The 16,117-nt window shown below is 39.6% G+C and overlaps 1 protein-coding gene and 1 long non-coding RNA gene across 6 annotated transcripts in view; one reads left to right on the top strand and one right to left on the bottom strand.

The window, feature by feature from the left end:
* SLC35B3 (solute carrier family 35 member B3) overlaps positions 1 to 12,085 on the top strand; it is a 47,324-nt gene extending 35,239 nt beyond the window's left edge. Inside the window, exons 10-11 of one of the 4 annotated variants that reach the window (XR_011149148.1) lie at positions 6,121 to 6,275; positions 7,307 to 7,387. Coding sequence is in view for 3 of the 4 variants with exons in the window: in XM_069008141.1 (XP_068864242.1) it covers positions 7,307 to 7,395; positions 11,832 to 11,865 (123 nt within the window). In the remaining variant the exon portion in view is untranslated. The other 3 variants (XM_069008141.1, XM_069008140.1, XM_069008138.1) reach the window with 3 other exon arrangements.
* Positions 7,406 to 14,970, bottom strand: LOC138106842 (uncharacterized). 2 transcript variants are annotated; one of them, XR_011149150.1, is made up of 3 exons: positions 14,859 to 14,970; positions 9,346 to 9,469; positions 7,406 to 8,485 (listed from the first exon to the last, which is right to left on the bottom strand). It is a non-coding gene; the product is annotated as an uncharacterized lncRNA (long non-coding RNA). The 2 variants fall into 2 exon arrangements; XR_011149149.1 differs by having other exon boundaries at positions 9,220 to 9,469.
* Positions 14,971 to 16,117: the final 1,147 nt, after the last annotated feature.

Below are 16,117 nucleotides of genomic sequence, written 5' to 3' on the forward strand. Positions count from 1 at the left end.
ATTCAGCCCATTTACACTTTTGTGTGATACGAAAAACTGCCTAGCGCAAGTAGCGAGCTGGGAATGTGCAATTCACAGCTTTCCTGAGGAGGTGTATTTTTAAATCTGGACCCAGTGAGGAAGAGCAATTGATTTGATCCTTCCCCTTAATTCTATCTACATGACAAGGAGACTGGGGTAAGAAGCAGAGACAACCTTTTCCATTCTCTGCAGTGAGTCTTTTGAGTTTATTTCAAAAGTATTTAATATTGCTGATAGGAGTTCACTTGTATATCCCTGTAAGGGGTAAGATACAGGAGAGATGTAACCACACAAAATGGAGCTGAATTTGTGCTTATAGAAGGATTGGGGTTTCTGGGTGGGTATGAGGAAAACTTCCCAGTGCTTCCACAGACTTTTGTCTCTCCTGCCCCCAGGTGATGCTACTGGAGCTGCACGGGACTTGGAGCTCTCATCACTCTATCTCCCTGTCAGCTGAATATCTTTGCAGCATAACCTGGTCCTGTGAGATGGTTCTATTACTCTAACACAGACATGTTACACCTTAACCACAATGCAAACGGACAGATCAATTGTACATCAAGAAAATATTCAGTTTCCATTACCTATGATGCCAAATTGCCACCAGTTTGAATCCCAGATGCTTTCAACAAGATACTTAAATTCATACTGAGATGTCTAGACTTAAACTGAGATCTAGCTGTGTATGCTCAGTGTCACTGAAAAGCAGGGCACTTTTATTTATGTGTTTATACAGAAGCTGATTTCAGGACCCCAGACTGAAAATTAATAACTGATAAGGATATTTTATTTCTGAGAGATTTCTTTCTCTGTCTTCTAAACTCACTGTGTTCTTTGCACTGTATAGACAAAGTTGCCTTATAGTCTGACTTCAGGGAAGTATGAATCAGGACTCCAGCTTCTGTCCACAGCTCTCCCATTAACTTCCCTTGGAGTTCAGGGCAAATCTCTTTTCCCATCTACAGTCTCTCAGATCCCACAACAGATTTTTGGGAATGCCATGTACCAGAATTGCTGTCAGGCCTAATTAATTTTCAGGGTGCTTGGAGTGGATTGGATGAAAGGTGCTATAGAAGGGGAAAGGTACTGATTATATTATTATTATTGTTGTTGTTGTTGTTGTTGTTGTTGTTACACAGCAGCCCTGTCCATTGTTCTCAGGAGCAGCCTGTGCCTGGTGGAAGACTGCCTTCCAATCTTTCTAGACACAAGCTCTATTAACATACAAACGAACAGGTCACACTATTCTTGGAGCAGAACTCTTTAGCATGTTAATGACAGATTCACACTGGTGGCCCCTTAGTGCTCTGGAGAAATACAGGTTTTTCTTAGTGCTTAATAAAAAAAGGCCATCATAAAATGTGTCACTTGGGGCCAATGAATATTGTCGCAAGAGATAAAATGGAAGAGGAAAATGACATAGATTTATCTTTTCCTGGGTGCCAAGTGTGGGTTCCACTTCTTCTGGAATCTCCCTGTTAATGTAGCATTTATTCACAGCTACTTGGCAGAGGCATATATGAGGCTAAATTTTCAAGTGAAGGCGCAAAAAAAAGGGCTTAGCTTCTGTTTCTGGGCACCTGAAATGACAACCTTTATCTGTGGCTTAGAAAAGAGACCATAGTCAATATGGACTAATGTGGTGATGGCCACTAGAAGCCATGGGATGGATCCACAGCCATCATATCCTGCCCTAAGGCCACCAGAGGACTGCTGCAACTGATGTCATCCAAGGACTGGTCTCACAGCTCTGGCTACATAGTTTGGTCCTTCTGTGCAAACTGAGAATTTCTGAACATCTGGTCCTGCATATGAGATCTTTTTACATTTATGGCCACAGTAATATGCAGTTCTTCACAGCTTCAGGTATATTTGGATGTGACAAGACAAGGAAAAACTCCTGCTCCTTATTTCCTACAAAGCACAATTTTTTTGCATCAGGGATTCTACACATCACTTACATGAGATATGGATGAGAGAAAAAAATATCTGCTTGAAAGACTTTATCCATAACCAAAAGAAATAAGCAGAAACTACTCTCCTTGATTTTCTTGGGCTTTGTACCAAGCCCTCAGTTAGGAATGACATTTTATTGTTGAAAAAAATTGTTTGGGGGCAAGATATGTATGCATGCCTTTAAAAACAGTCTTCTTTTTGCATGTACTAGATTAATTTTCCTGTGTCAATTTTAGTTTAGAAGCAAACAGCTTCAACAGGGTGCAGGAGTGCACAGCAGCATTACCCATATCCAGCACTTGTGGCTTGCTACATTGTCCATTATAGCAAAGGTGAGTTGTTCTATAAGGGGAAAACACTTCAGGGCTTCCAGCAGCCAAGCACAGAGCTCAAGCAGAGCTCTGCACCAGCCGGAGGCTGTCCACATGCTGCTCCAGCCAGAAATGCTCTGTACACACACTGAAAATCGTGGTAGGGATTTGAAGATGTCATGCTGACACTGATGTTGCCATTTTAAATTCAATCAATTAATATTATAAAGAGGCAAAAACATTACGCTGGTAGGTATACCGCTGCTGCCCTCATGGAGCTAAACATTATAACAAGTGCTGGTGCTAAGTGGTTTTCTGAGTCCCATAAAGGTTAGATCATATCTTTGAGGATTTCATGCATTTCTTCTTTTTTTTCTGATTAGTTCATTTTTATTATTATTAGCTATAGTAAGGGAGTTTACCCAGAACTGAATGAGAAAATGAAACTGAAAAGCAGTTAATTGGTACTTTAATTGCACAGATACAGGCTTTGAAATTCCAGTGGCAAACCAAAGTTACAATATTTACAGGGAAAAGAGCAACAGAGATATTTCTTCGCAGGCTTTTAATTGGAATCCTAATGAAATCACCTTGTGAAGGTGTGAGGTGCCTGAAGCATGTATGTGACTGCGAAGGAGGTGCATTAGCATTCACAAAGGGAACAGCCTGTGACATGATTTAGGCACGGTCCACCCAAAGCTTCCCAGCTGTGGGGAAAGCAAACTTTGCCACCCCAAGAGCAGGAAGTTGAGCTTTCCAGTATATCTTTCTAGGCTTTCTCAGTAGTGGATGGGAAAAGAGAGATTCCTCCAAGAGGCAGCAGTAGCTATGGGTAAAGACCCCTGTGAGATGTGATGGGACTCTTTGGCTTTCATTCATATGTTTACCCTCAGGAAAACCAGAGCACCAAGTAGATATGCACAGCTGATTTTCACATGGAGTGAAGAGCTGACACAGAGCACGGCCTGTACCCAGTTCCTGTACACAGGAGAGTTTTCCTGGGCTCTACAGCAATAACCTAGACCCAGATCAGGCTTCTCCTCTAAATCACCTTCCTGCCACTCTCCATCAATCAAAGAGGAATGAGGGTCTGACCAGATAACACTGGATCAGTGTGGCTTGGGTTCTTCTGCAAGTGTAGGATAATAACCACCCTGTTACATTTCCTAAGGATAGATAAGTCATGTCTATATCCTTGGTCCATGGCAACTTTGGAAACAGCAGAAAAAGATTCGATTTTTATTTTTCTGCCACCGGTTTTATGCAGGAGGATATATCCTGACTCCTATGAAATTACTCTTTATTTCCATAACTGTGGATGTACCAATAAGACTACCAGTGTACTTACAGTAGTAAACCAGCATGAGACTAATTCATTAATATTTGAAAAACTTGGCCTGGAATAAGGAATATTTGTGTCACATGAGAGTCTGCCCCTGAGGGAATAGTGGTATTTTGGTCAACATTCTTAGGTTTTTTGTATCTACAATGAGGATCTGGTTTTCAAAGGTGTTGCCTTCTTAGCAGGCTTCATAGGACTAAGCAAAACTGCTTTGATGAACATTTTGAGACATTAAATGAGGGACATTATATAAGACTCCACATGAAAGCTCCCTTTTTATCTGATTTTAACTCTCTTCTAGTGCATTACTTGATCACAGAAATTTTCCATTCCTATTACACAGATAGCAAAGAAGGAGGAAGAAACTAACTTATCAGCCCAACTGAAGATTAACATGACCTCATTCATCAAAGAGAATCAAAGTCAAGACAACAGTGTCAGTAAATCCCATTTAATGATCTCTCACAAAAGAACTTTTACGTGTAGAGAGCTCCTCTATTAGTTTACCACTTTGAAATATAACTCACTACACACCAAATGCTCAGTAAGCCACAGGGGCAGCAATAATTTCTGAGGGAACCTCATGTTTTACCAAAACCACTAAAACAGTCCAAGTCTGCTAAGAACAATGACAGTAGCTAGTTGAAAGATCACTTTTTCCTCTGGTGTCTGGTGAAAGGCCTCTATTAAGCACTTCATTGGCAGGGGAATCCAAGATGTGACACTACCCAGATATCCACGGCACTGCTAGACTAATAACATGAAGTCTTAAGAAGAGCAAGACTTTTGTTTCATATGAAGGATTAAATTCCCTTTCAGAGGAAAGCACCAGTTTTTATGTGAACATCTCAAGTCCTGTTTGTTCTTATCCCTCATATCATTTTTCCTTTGCAAAATATCTGATTTTAAATGCAACTTTCAACCAAAGGTGCAGGTAGGTTTTAGCTTGCATCACAAATGAGCCAGCACACATTTAAGTTGAATTAATGCCATCAATTGCTTTGTGCCTGTCCCTACTATCCCTGAACTCAGTAGGTGAGAGCAGAGTACTGAGTTGTTTGGCATCAGCAAGGATCGTAAAGGCTTTTGGAATTTATGGGGGTGCAAGAGGCCATGCCTATGTCAGATCTTATCCCAGTGTGAAGAGTAGGAGAATGAATACAGAGTAGGAATATTTATATAAGCTAGCAAGTGACTTTTTGTGGCAAGTTTTACTCTCTTCCATTCTGTTCTTACAACATAGACTAGACTAGACTATAATAAAATAGAAATTTCATTTGGAAGGGACCCACAACAATCATCAAGTCCAACTGCCTGCTGTAATAACACTCCATTCCTCTCCCTCTTCTTCCATATATACATATGGGCCATTTATATAGTGTCTGCATTCTCCAAATAAGTAAAAAAATGTACATAATTTGAGACTGTAGAATTAAATTATAGATTTAGTAATACTAACTTTCAGACAGAGACAGATTATCTGTTTCATCAGCTAAGTAACCTTTTGATGCATCTTTGATCTAGTCATTTGCAAATACACTTCCACATTAAACTTACAGCCTATCTTTCATTTGGATAAATTCAATTGTGCGACTTCAGGGCATCTATTCATAAGCATTTTAGAAAATCTTTCTGAGAGTCAGTAAAGAAAACACAAAACCTTGTCTTTGAGAATAAAGTGGTATGTGTCTGGTTAGAGTATTCTGGATGTTCCACAATCAACATGATACTCTATTTAGGGAAAAAAAAAATGACTAATTTTTGCTTGTTGGGTCAGATCCAAAACACACCAATGGAAGAGGTCCCTTAACTCCGTTGAGCTCTGGATGAAGCTTCCAGTCTGGGAAGAAGGATGCTGCTGTGCACTCCAACAGCAGCAGTAGCCCTGGCATATCCAAAAAGCAATTTAACGCACCAGCAGCAGTTGCCTATTAATCGGGCTAGAAAAAAAAGGTAGCCTGGGAGAGTGGGTTTAAAAAGAGGAATGTGGCACTATTATATATTGCTTGCAAAGTAAACAAGCAACATCAGTATAGTCATTTCCTAATTACGAGCTGTTTCATAAACTGTAAATGCTAACATGGGAGAGGTAAATCATAGCAATTTAATTAATAAAACGCTTTAGACAATTAAATCCATATGTGCATGTCCTGGGGCACAACATCAATAATAGAAGCTTGCAGGCATATTTTGGAAATTTTATGCAATCATTTGCAGATCTTGTAGTCAATAATTGGTACAAACTGTTTTAACTCTTCCTTGCTTGGTCTAGAAAATGGAAAGGAATTGCTAATTACTGTTATTATTATTGATTTCATTACTGTTATTTTGTTGCCCATTTATCCATTCAATGTGTATATTTTAAAATTATTTCTGTGCAGGCTACAAAATGAATCTGAATTCTTTCTTACATGTGTGTTAGCTTTCTACACAGTATAATGAATTAACTTCATTCTGGGAAAGTAATAGACTTGTCTTTCTGGCCCACAGAGCTAGACTAAAATTTGCACATACACTACAACTTTGGGCTCTGAAGTACGATTACAATTTCTGAACAATGGGACCTGAGCTCTGGAGTTCAAGGACCTATCCATGAGCAAAGATATCTTTACAGCTTTTGAAGACTTTAAGCACAGAGCTGAAAGGTGACTTTTACAATTAAAAGATGTTCAGAGAGACTACCTCATGTGTGCAGTAAGGCAGACTCATGCACAGGCTGTTAGCCCAAAACTTCGCAAACCAGGCTGACAGCAATCCAGAAGAGAAACTAACCTCCTGTGTAGCAAGGAAGTGCTGGGGTCTTCCAAGGCTTATTAAGCCTGCAGAAGGAAATAACATGGATCCCATCCTTGCATTGGCTCCCAGCTAATTTCCAGTGTCCATGTAAAGCTTTGTTCTTACAATTTCAGGCAGTAATGAATCCAGCCCTGGCAACATCAAAGTGTGGTATGATCTTTGAATCACTAGAACTGCATGTCCTCTGGGACAATGCAAATCACAAAGACTCTTAAAGCAATTAATGGATTCAGCCCCATTTACATCAAAGATCCAGTTCTGATTTATGCACTGCCATGATAGCAGTGCTTCCTGGGGACGAGGCAGTTCACAAAGTCCCAGAAGCAGCATATAAATGCTGGGGACATCTTCAGTTAAGGGGATCTCACAGTGGGTAACTTTCCAGTAGAGATCAAACAGATGTTAAATCTCCGGGGAAAACAGCCAAGCCTTCTGAGAAACTCCACTTTGAGCCATACATGTAGTTTAAGGCCCTGAAGCTTAACTGTCTACTCACTATAAACCTTAAATGTCCACCCATTTCCCAAAAAGCGACAAAGAGATTTAATCCCAAATAGGGAAGACTTGCCAAAGACTTAATGAAATCCACCAGAGGTTTCACCATGTCTATTGCTGTCATATAAAAGACAATGGATGATGATTTTAAATTGTTGAACAGCTAAGTAGAGAGATGAATTAGCTGGTAAAGTGATTTTGCTCTTTACTTATAAAGAGTGTATGGGGAAAAAAATCCATTCTCTGAGAGCACGCTACCAATTACCGTGAATTCCATCTTCCCTTGCATTTTTGTTGTCTCAAGTAGTGTTAAGTATTGCTATAACCTTTCTCTCAGCAGAAAATCAAGAGATTAAACATATGTCCCTCTTCCTGATCTTTACAGATAATGTTCCACTGCCTGTTGTTATATGCAGGATCAGAATTTCATACACTTCAATCTGCAGAGCATTTGAGGCTTTCTGAGAGAGTAAAGTAAGTATGAATCACTGGTGCGGTTACTGATAATGATGCAAAAATGTTTGTCTGTTTGTAGGGAGAGAAAAAATCAGGAACCTTCTGGAAATGTGGATTAAAGACTCTGAAAGATTTAAAAATTTCAGTGTTCAATTGCAAATCATTGTAAATTGAAGCTTAGTTTTTTCAAATTCTTTATAAATTATTATTATTCAGTTACTTGGTAATTCAACACAGTATACCACAGCAGTTCTATTTTTAGCCAGTGAGAGCACTTGTAGCATGAAATTCTGACATAAGGGATGCTGGTTGTAACTATGTGGGCCATTATCAAGTAAATTGCCAATATATAATAATGACTATTTGCTTTTTGGTTTTATTTATAATTGTTTTTTCTAGCCTGTAGAACACAGTAAAACTCTTCTGGCTCATGCATGTTTTCACAGCATGGAATGATATCAAAATGAATAATACTGAGGTGGTTACTTGCAAAGCATTACAGAGAATATGTCTGTTTGACATCATTTATATGTAAATTCTGCTCCAGTTCATCGAGATGTTAGACAGTTTCAGAGCCATGCTGCACTGCCTTGCTACCCAATCGCAGAAGTTTCTCCTGTTACACTGCTTTGATTCCTGATACAGGCTGGCCTCCTTCCTCAGATGAGAAGTGAGCAAATCCCTCACTGCACTTCAAGTCTCATCACTCAGCTAGGGGGGTACATGTTGCCTTTGGTAACACTGCTGCTGATTCCTGCTGCCCCAGTTCTAAGACTGTCTTGGCATCTGAGAGCAATTTTCCCATAGTTTTTTTGGTGACTCAGTATTCCTTTACTGCAGAAAATCTTGACTGAAAGGGGAGAACAGGCATGCAGTGTTCTGAATTGGCACTCCTGTTGGCTGGCTTCTTTCTCCAGTTTGGAGCTGTGAGAGAGCTGAGACATCACCTTGTGTAGCACAATCCCTAGAGGGGTTCTGCAGGGCTCCATCCTGTGCTCTTCCATGTCTTCATAAACAACTTGGATGTGGGACTTGAAGAAATACTAAGTAAGTTTGCAGATAACACTAAATTGGAGGAACTGTCAACTTCCTCAAGGGCAGAGAGATCCTGCAAAGACACCTCAACAAATTAGAGATGGGCAATCACCAGCTGTATGAAATTCAACAAGGGAAGGTGACGGATTCTGCACCTGGGACAGGACAACCCTGGGTGTACGGACAGACTGGGGAATGAGAGGCTGGAGAGCAGCCCCATGGAAAGGGACCTGGGGGTTCTGGTTGATGGCAAGTGGAACATGAGCCAGCAGTGCCCTGGCAGCCAGGAGGGGCAGCCGTGTCCTGGGGGGCATCAGGCACAGCATCGCCAGCCAGGCAAGGGAGGGGATTGTCCCGCTCTGCTCTGCACTGGGGCGGCCTCACCTCGAGTGCTGGGGGCAGTTTTGGGTGCCACAGTATAAAAGGATGTAAAGCTATTAAGAGGGTCCAAAGGAGGGCTACAAAGATGGTGAAGGATCTGGAGGGGAAGCCTTACAAGGAGCAACTGAGCTCACTTCAATTGGCTTCAATGTTTATTGAGTCTGACGTGCAGCAGCAAACTGTCCTATGTGATTTAAATTCATGATAGGGAGGCCGTGTGAAACACAGGCCCTACTGTGAGATGTGGCCTACAGAATGCTGCCATCACCAAGGTGGCACATTTTGCTATGTGCCTAAAAAAGAATGAGCGGCTCCCAAGCAGGGATGATGTTGGTCTTTTTATACTGCATGAGCCTGCCTTCATCTTGTCTAGAAAAGATATTCATAAAGCAGTATTTGCTACTGATATGAGCCAGATATGCTCACCTGTAGAGTAAAAGCTTCATGACCTTGGGTGAATCTGGGAGGAAGCACTGGGTGTGTCAGACAGCCTTCCCTCAGGCCCTGGGCAGCTGAAGGGAGGCCATTGTAAGGGAGGTGGTCAGAGGTTACCTCAGGGATAGAATATTGTCCTTCTAGACTGGATTCCCTCCTCTCGTCACCAGAGTGAGGTAGGATCTTACAGATGTTACAGATACTGAGTGTTTCTGTGGGCTCTGTCAGGGAATGGAGACACCTATTGGTGGGATATAATCATTATCAGCAGCAGCATCATCATCACCTTCACCATCTTAAAATATCAGTATTATTATAGTAATAGTTATTATAACAGTGACAATAGCAACCACAGAAAAGAACAAAAAGTCCTCACTGATGCTTTAAAAGAAAGTTTTCTGGCCAGATCATTGAGACTTGGAGAACACTGGAAGTGTTTAGCACATAGACTCAATTTTGAGCAACACATTTGTTTATTAAAAAGAAGGAATCATAATGTCGTTACTAGAGAAGGAAAGTGGTTTGAATCCCAACAGCTCCCTGATATATCCAAAAGTGATTGCAGTCAAAAACTAAACATGGGCTATTTCTCACTGTAATAACAGGGGGGCTATTAAAAATATTATTTCAATCCACGAGAGCCTTCTCACTGTCAAAATTTAATGCTTTTTCTCTCTTCACTTCATTTGGTAATAAAAAAAATATATTTTCAGGACATTGTATGACATCATGGGGTTTTTTTGGTAAAAATAGCTACATGGGTTTAGATATCTCCCCAGTAAATTATAATTTAATTTTCAGCTATTTAAAGGTCACTCTGAATAATATATATGCTGCTTAATAATCAGTTAAAATAAATAATAATAGTATTTCCTTTAGCAGTATTTCCTATTACTGCTATTTCCTAATAGCAGTATTTCCTTTGCACAGGCCTTTGCTGTTTTCATTTGTTGTGTGATCAGTGAAGCAAGAGAGAAGTTCCCCTCATATGCCCGAGCCACATCTTCAGTCTCTCTCTCTTTCTCTTTTTAATGGGAGAAACAAAAACCTTTTCGCAATCAGCAGTAATCTCTCCAAAGGTCTTTTAATTTAAAAAGTCATAAGTGTTAATTAGCTATTATTAAGTGCCCCCTGTATAAATTAACGTGATTGATGAAAAAATTAAGGGTAATGAAAAATGTAGCAATGCATGTATTTTTAAGAGACTATATTAAAGATGAAAGTCCCCAAAGACAGAAACTAAGGCCTGCTGCACCCGTGCCCTGCCTTTATTAGTATTAATAATAAAAAATATATAGATATATATCTCAGGAATGCACATGGACATGTTGGATATACCAGTTCTAATATACTTCTCACTTCACTGAGCTTTGAATCCCTCTTTGTCACAAAGGCTTATTCCAAAGTGGTATCATGTCCAAATTCTATTTGGTTCGTGGACCAAAATGAGCTCCTTTGAAATTGGAAACTGGGATCCAGAGGTAGAAGGAAAAGAGAACTGAACTAACTGAATGACTGGTTTTCCCTTAATTTTGTATATACCTCAGTAGGGCACTACGGTATTTTACAAAACAAGTTCTTTTTTTTTGTTTTATCTGTTATCAGAACCAAAAAAAACCACAAAATTAAAATAAGATCTTTTTTTTTTCTCCACACAGCTGATATTCTTTTCTGTTGTAAAGAGTTTATAACTGTGCTGGGTTCTGCAACCTGTTTGCCTACATGAACCTGATCCAACCATCGTTTGTTTTAGCAGCATTTCACAAGAAACAGGCTAGATTAGGCCACAGTGACTGCATATCAAAACATATTTCCCAGTGAAAAATGTTTGAATAAATTACATCAGATATGGATACTTTATTTGCCTTCTTCTCAGCTACCCAGAAAATATTACTTGCATCATGTAGTTACTAGTTTACTTGCATTTCTGGCCTCACATCAAATCATAATCCTAATGGGATCTACACTACATTAATACCAATTAAGAAATAGTTCCCACCAAATATTAGGCTGGCACTGCAAAGAGGAGGACTAGGAGAAATTTATTACTAGCATTATTGTATGCTATAAACACAGAATCCCTCTCAAAGAGACAGGAACTTAACCCTAAACTACAGGAGTCCACTGAAGCGTGTGAGCAGTAAGAAGTTTCACACTCTGCAGCTGTGACAAAGTCTGATTCCCAGTGACACTGTGTCATGTAGTGTGGCTGTCATACCTGCATCACTCCTCTGTTGCTCCACCTCCTGTTGCCTGGTCAGCAGTCTGGGGGGCTGTGAACCCGTGGGTTGTGGGCTGGCTGACCAGACCAGGGATTCTGCACAGCAAAGTTGGTTTGTGTTTGCTGCCTCTGGGTAGCCTGCAAAGTGTCCAATCTCTCAACAGCATGTGGTCTCCAAAAATGGCTTCAGAGTGTTCATGAAGTCTCCTCTCTTTCCCTCAACCCAGCTCCCAGGAAATTATTACACAGAACTAACATGGGAGTATCTCTCTGTAACTCTACCTGATGAATCTGAACCCGAACATGATTCAAGGTATTGGACAGTCATAAACAGCACAAGCTTATAAACCTGTTCTTATTTTATTTTGTTTTCCTTCTGCAGCTTCTTCACCCCAGTTCTGCATCTTGCTTGCTAAACTAAATGGGATTCTACAGACTGTGAGCCCTGAAAGTCCAGAGTAACTTGTATGGTTTATAAACCAGCATAACTCAAAGTATTGGTATATGTGACATATGATATTAAACCTGTCCAACACCTTCCAGTATGAGACCTTATTTTTCATTTGCTCATCACCTTTTTTCAATTAATTAATTAAGTAATTGTACTGAAATAATTTTTCAGGGCAAGAATCTGTGTCTCACTAATAGTTTTAAAGCAAAAAGGGCTAAATATTTTTTGAGAGAATATGTGGTTTTCTGATTCTAATAAAAGAATATCACAGTTATTCGTTGATTATATGCCCCACATTTTATGCTCTAGTGCAAAAGTTGGAAAGTGGGAAGAACATACTAGATATACGCCTTTAGCACAAATTTGATCAAATCTCAAATCTCTATAAACCCTCTGTGAAGTCTGCTGTCAAGAATTGGAAAGATTTTGACAGCTGAAGTCTCTGAAGAGCCTGACTGCATTAAGCAGCCCCATGCAATGAGCAAGGTGCACGTGCACTGCTCCCAGAGGGCTGGGCATTCTTTAGCCAAGAGCTCCAGGGGAGAAGAAAAAAATAATCTCAACATACCAGAAAAGCAGAAAAGACCAAAAGAACAGCTATATTAAGTCAGATCAAAAGATCATCTAATCTAATACTATTTTTCTGACGGCGATAAATAGTAGATGCATAAGGAAAAGTATTAGAATAAAGTATGAAACAATAGTAGCCTTGAATATACTTCAATTTTCTGAAAATTTGCAGCTCTGGGACTTCCAGAGCAGAGGTAGTTTCTGTTTATGAAATCATCACCAGATTTCTCCTTGATGAACTTGTCCAATGCTGGACTCCATGGAAACCTCAAACCTCCACACTACAGAAAGAATTGCTGTGAAAACCCCTCTTTCCTTTGCTTTGAATTTGCTCCTATTCCTTTAACATCCCAATAGCTGTTGTATTGGAAGGTGGAGTGAACAAACCTATCTATGGTTATAATTTTCATTCTGCACAAACAGAACTTGAATCTAGTGAAAACCCAGACATGAACATATGATGTTCTTCTAATGCATGATAATATATGGAAGTGGTGTTTCAGCTGTAACAAATCTCTGCTTGTGAGATTAAAAAGACCTACACAGAACCACAGAATAATTTAGACTGGAAAGAACCTATGTGATAAAATGGTTTAAGCCCAGCACAAAGCAGGTCAAACTAGGTGCTCAGAGACTTGGCCTGGCAAGTTTGGAATATCACCAAAGATGGAGAGTGTGCAGCCCCTCTGGCAATGTGTTCCAATATTTGACTGTTGTCTTTGTGAAAATTTGTTTCTTAATACCAAAACAGAAATTTTCTTACTGCAGCTTGGGCCCACTGCGCTTCATTCTTTAACTACGAACCATCCTTATACTTTCTTGGATGGTAGAAGACAGCAATAAAATCTCACCCCAAACTGCCTCATTCCAAGTGAAATCACCTAGTGAATTCCTCAGCCACTCCTCATATATCCTGTGTTTCTGCCTCCAACCATCTCATTGGCCCTCCACTGAACTCGTGTCAGTAAGACAACGTCCTTTTTGTAGTAGGAAGACCAAAACTGGACATAGTGCTCAAGACGCAGTCTCCTGGGTAATTATAGGGACATGTTCATTATTTTTACTTCCAAGTAATGTCCCACGGCCCCCAGACATCTAGACAAAGTTTTAGACTTGTTAGTGAACAGGCATGGAATGAGAGCACTGGGAAAAAGTTACTTGCTCGTTGGAAGAAGTAATGGAGGCCAGTTTCCAAGAATACAGCAGCCCCTGAGCCTCACCTGGTAGTAACTATCACAGCTGTGTTCAAGGCTATGGAAGCATGCAAATTTAAATTAGCTGAGAAGGTGACATGCTGCCCAAGTCATGGGAGCACTCTCAAGCCAGTAACAGAAGCTCTAATTCTTTTTCTCAGTGATCCCATAAAAGAGTAAATCCTTATTAATTTGCATTTAAATGTAGAAGAAAAATAATCTCTGAAGATCGAGTAAATCTGCTGACTTGGAGAAAAGTCTACCACACCAGCAGAAAGATTCCCAGTAATTTAAGTGGACTATATTTGATTTTTCATGAAATGTACACTCAATTATCAGGTACTGTTATTCCTCATGATCTACAGCACAAGAAGTAACTCTGACACAGATCTTATGCCACCTATCTGCACAGAGTCTCAATTACTCAAGAGCAAAGTCCTTTTGAACTTTGTTTAATATGGAAAATAAATTGATCAACCACCAACCCAACATTTACAAGCTAGAAAAGTATTTTTTTTTACTAGAAACCAGTAGAAATACCTATCCAGTTTAGTAAAATCAAAGAGTGCTTTTAATCACACATGGTCTTAGTTTGTGAAAAAAAACCCCTTGGATTCTGTTTGAACATGAACAAAAAATCTGCAAAATTTGTGCCTATATATACTATAAATCATTCCTCCATAATAATGCCTTCCTGTCCAAGCACACTAATCAAATCTCTTCCCTGTCAGTGGAATTATTACATTTTAACAAGCACAGGATTTAATCATCAGTGCAGGTTTTTCACGCATTTGCTTCATTCAGGTCTTGACAGCAAACTTTTACTCATGAGTTGTCCTTACACTGATGGTTTGATTACCATTTTGACTACTCATGTGAGTAATACTTTCCTGTTTCAGGCCTTTAATTAGCTGAATGCTTTCAGAGATATTTCTATAAACTGCATTTTCTCTGTGAACCATGGTATCCTTTCTCCCTCCCTCATGTTAATGACTTGGGCAGGTATGTATTTGCCTGATGTATCAATCACTTTCTCCTCACTTTCTACATGTATAAAGTCTTTCTGATTGCTTCTCATGAATTTTAAGAAGCTTCTTTGATAGAAAAGACCTTAGCATCTGTATTGCATGTCATGTAGGATTTAATCTTTTGTGACTGAAATACAGGGAACTGCCCAGCTAAAACACTAGCCCACCTCGTTCTCAAACTTGCCAGCTGCTTTGCTTTGTTGTCTTTCTGATGCCCTCTCATGGCTTCTGCGGCTTGAAGGTCATCAGTGCATGTTCACAGGTCTCTGTCAGCATCCAGGAGTGATACAGATGTTGCTAAGGTGATTTCTTTAATTAGATAAGTAGCTGTTCATTGGCAGAATTTGCTGCACCTGGGACTAACAATGACTTTCTGTAATATATTAGTCTATTCCTGTTAGAGACATGAAGTGAGAAAGGAGAAGGAACTTATAAAACTTAATGAACTGTCTAAATTGACTTGTTATTCAAAATGCTCCATTTTCTATCTAAACTCTGATGGATAATCATAAGTTAAAACTCATCTGCAATACCAGGGATGTCCTGCACCCAAATGTTTGTTTGTAGTCCTTTTGTTCTGTGTCATATATTCAAGGAAGTCCAATCTTACAAGATTTTACAAGTTGTGTAAGGATTAAAAATTCCACATAAGAGCCTGAAGAGTGGTCACCCTATAGCTGCTTTTCCAGCAACTCAGACCAATAACTCAGGTCAGTGGACTTTTCAGGAAAGCAGCTGAGTGAGACACGTGCAAATTAAATCCTGCTAACTCATTGTGATAACAATAATATCTATAGAAGGCTGAAATGGAACCTGGGGAGGTAATTTATAAGGCTCTGCTGGATTAGTCAGGGCTTACCTGTCATCATGCTTGAGTTAGAGGCTGGAATGCCAACTAAAAGAAAGAAAGTTCGACAAGGAAATTCCCATTGTGCTCTGCTCCATTTCTCATTGACCCCCTGTGATACATCATGTTGCAACACATTCTGACAAGTGATGAAGGGTCTGAGTTCTCAAGACCATCCAGGGATTATTCTCCCTTTTCCACCTTCAGGGAAAATTAATTTGTTTGCTTATAAAGTATTTATTTTATATTCAAGTGTTATTCACAGTTTCAAACCTAAGATATTCAAACCCTATTTGGTTTGGAGGAAGGGGAAAGTGGATCCAGTTGTCACATCCAGATAATGATGCTGTGGGTTTTTCCTCTATTGGATCAAGTTTCAAAAAGGGCTGGTTTTCCACATCCTCGGAAGTTTTTTTCAACGAGATTATGAGCAAAAAGGCAGAAACTTAACAAACAAACAAAACAAAATACAACACTTTGGATCTCATAATTCAAATTCCTCATTTCTATAATGCCTGCCAAGATTCATCTCCTCGATTGAGGAAAGGCTAAACAATTTCTATAAGATCCCACAAATAA

Source organism: Aphelocoma coerulescens, chromosome 2, assembly GCF_041296385.1.
Source record: "Aphelocoma coerulescens isolate FSJ_1873_10779 chromosome 2, UR_Acoe_1.0, whole genome shotgun sequence".
Taxonomy (NCBI): domain Eukaryota; kingdom Metazoa; phylum Chordata; class Aves; order Passeriformes; family Corvidae; genus Aphelocoma; species Aphelocoma coerulescens.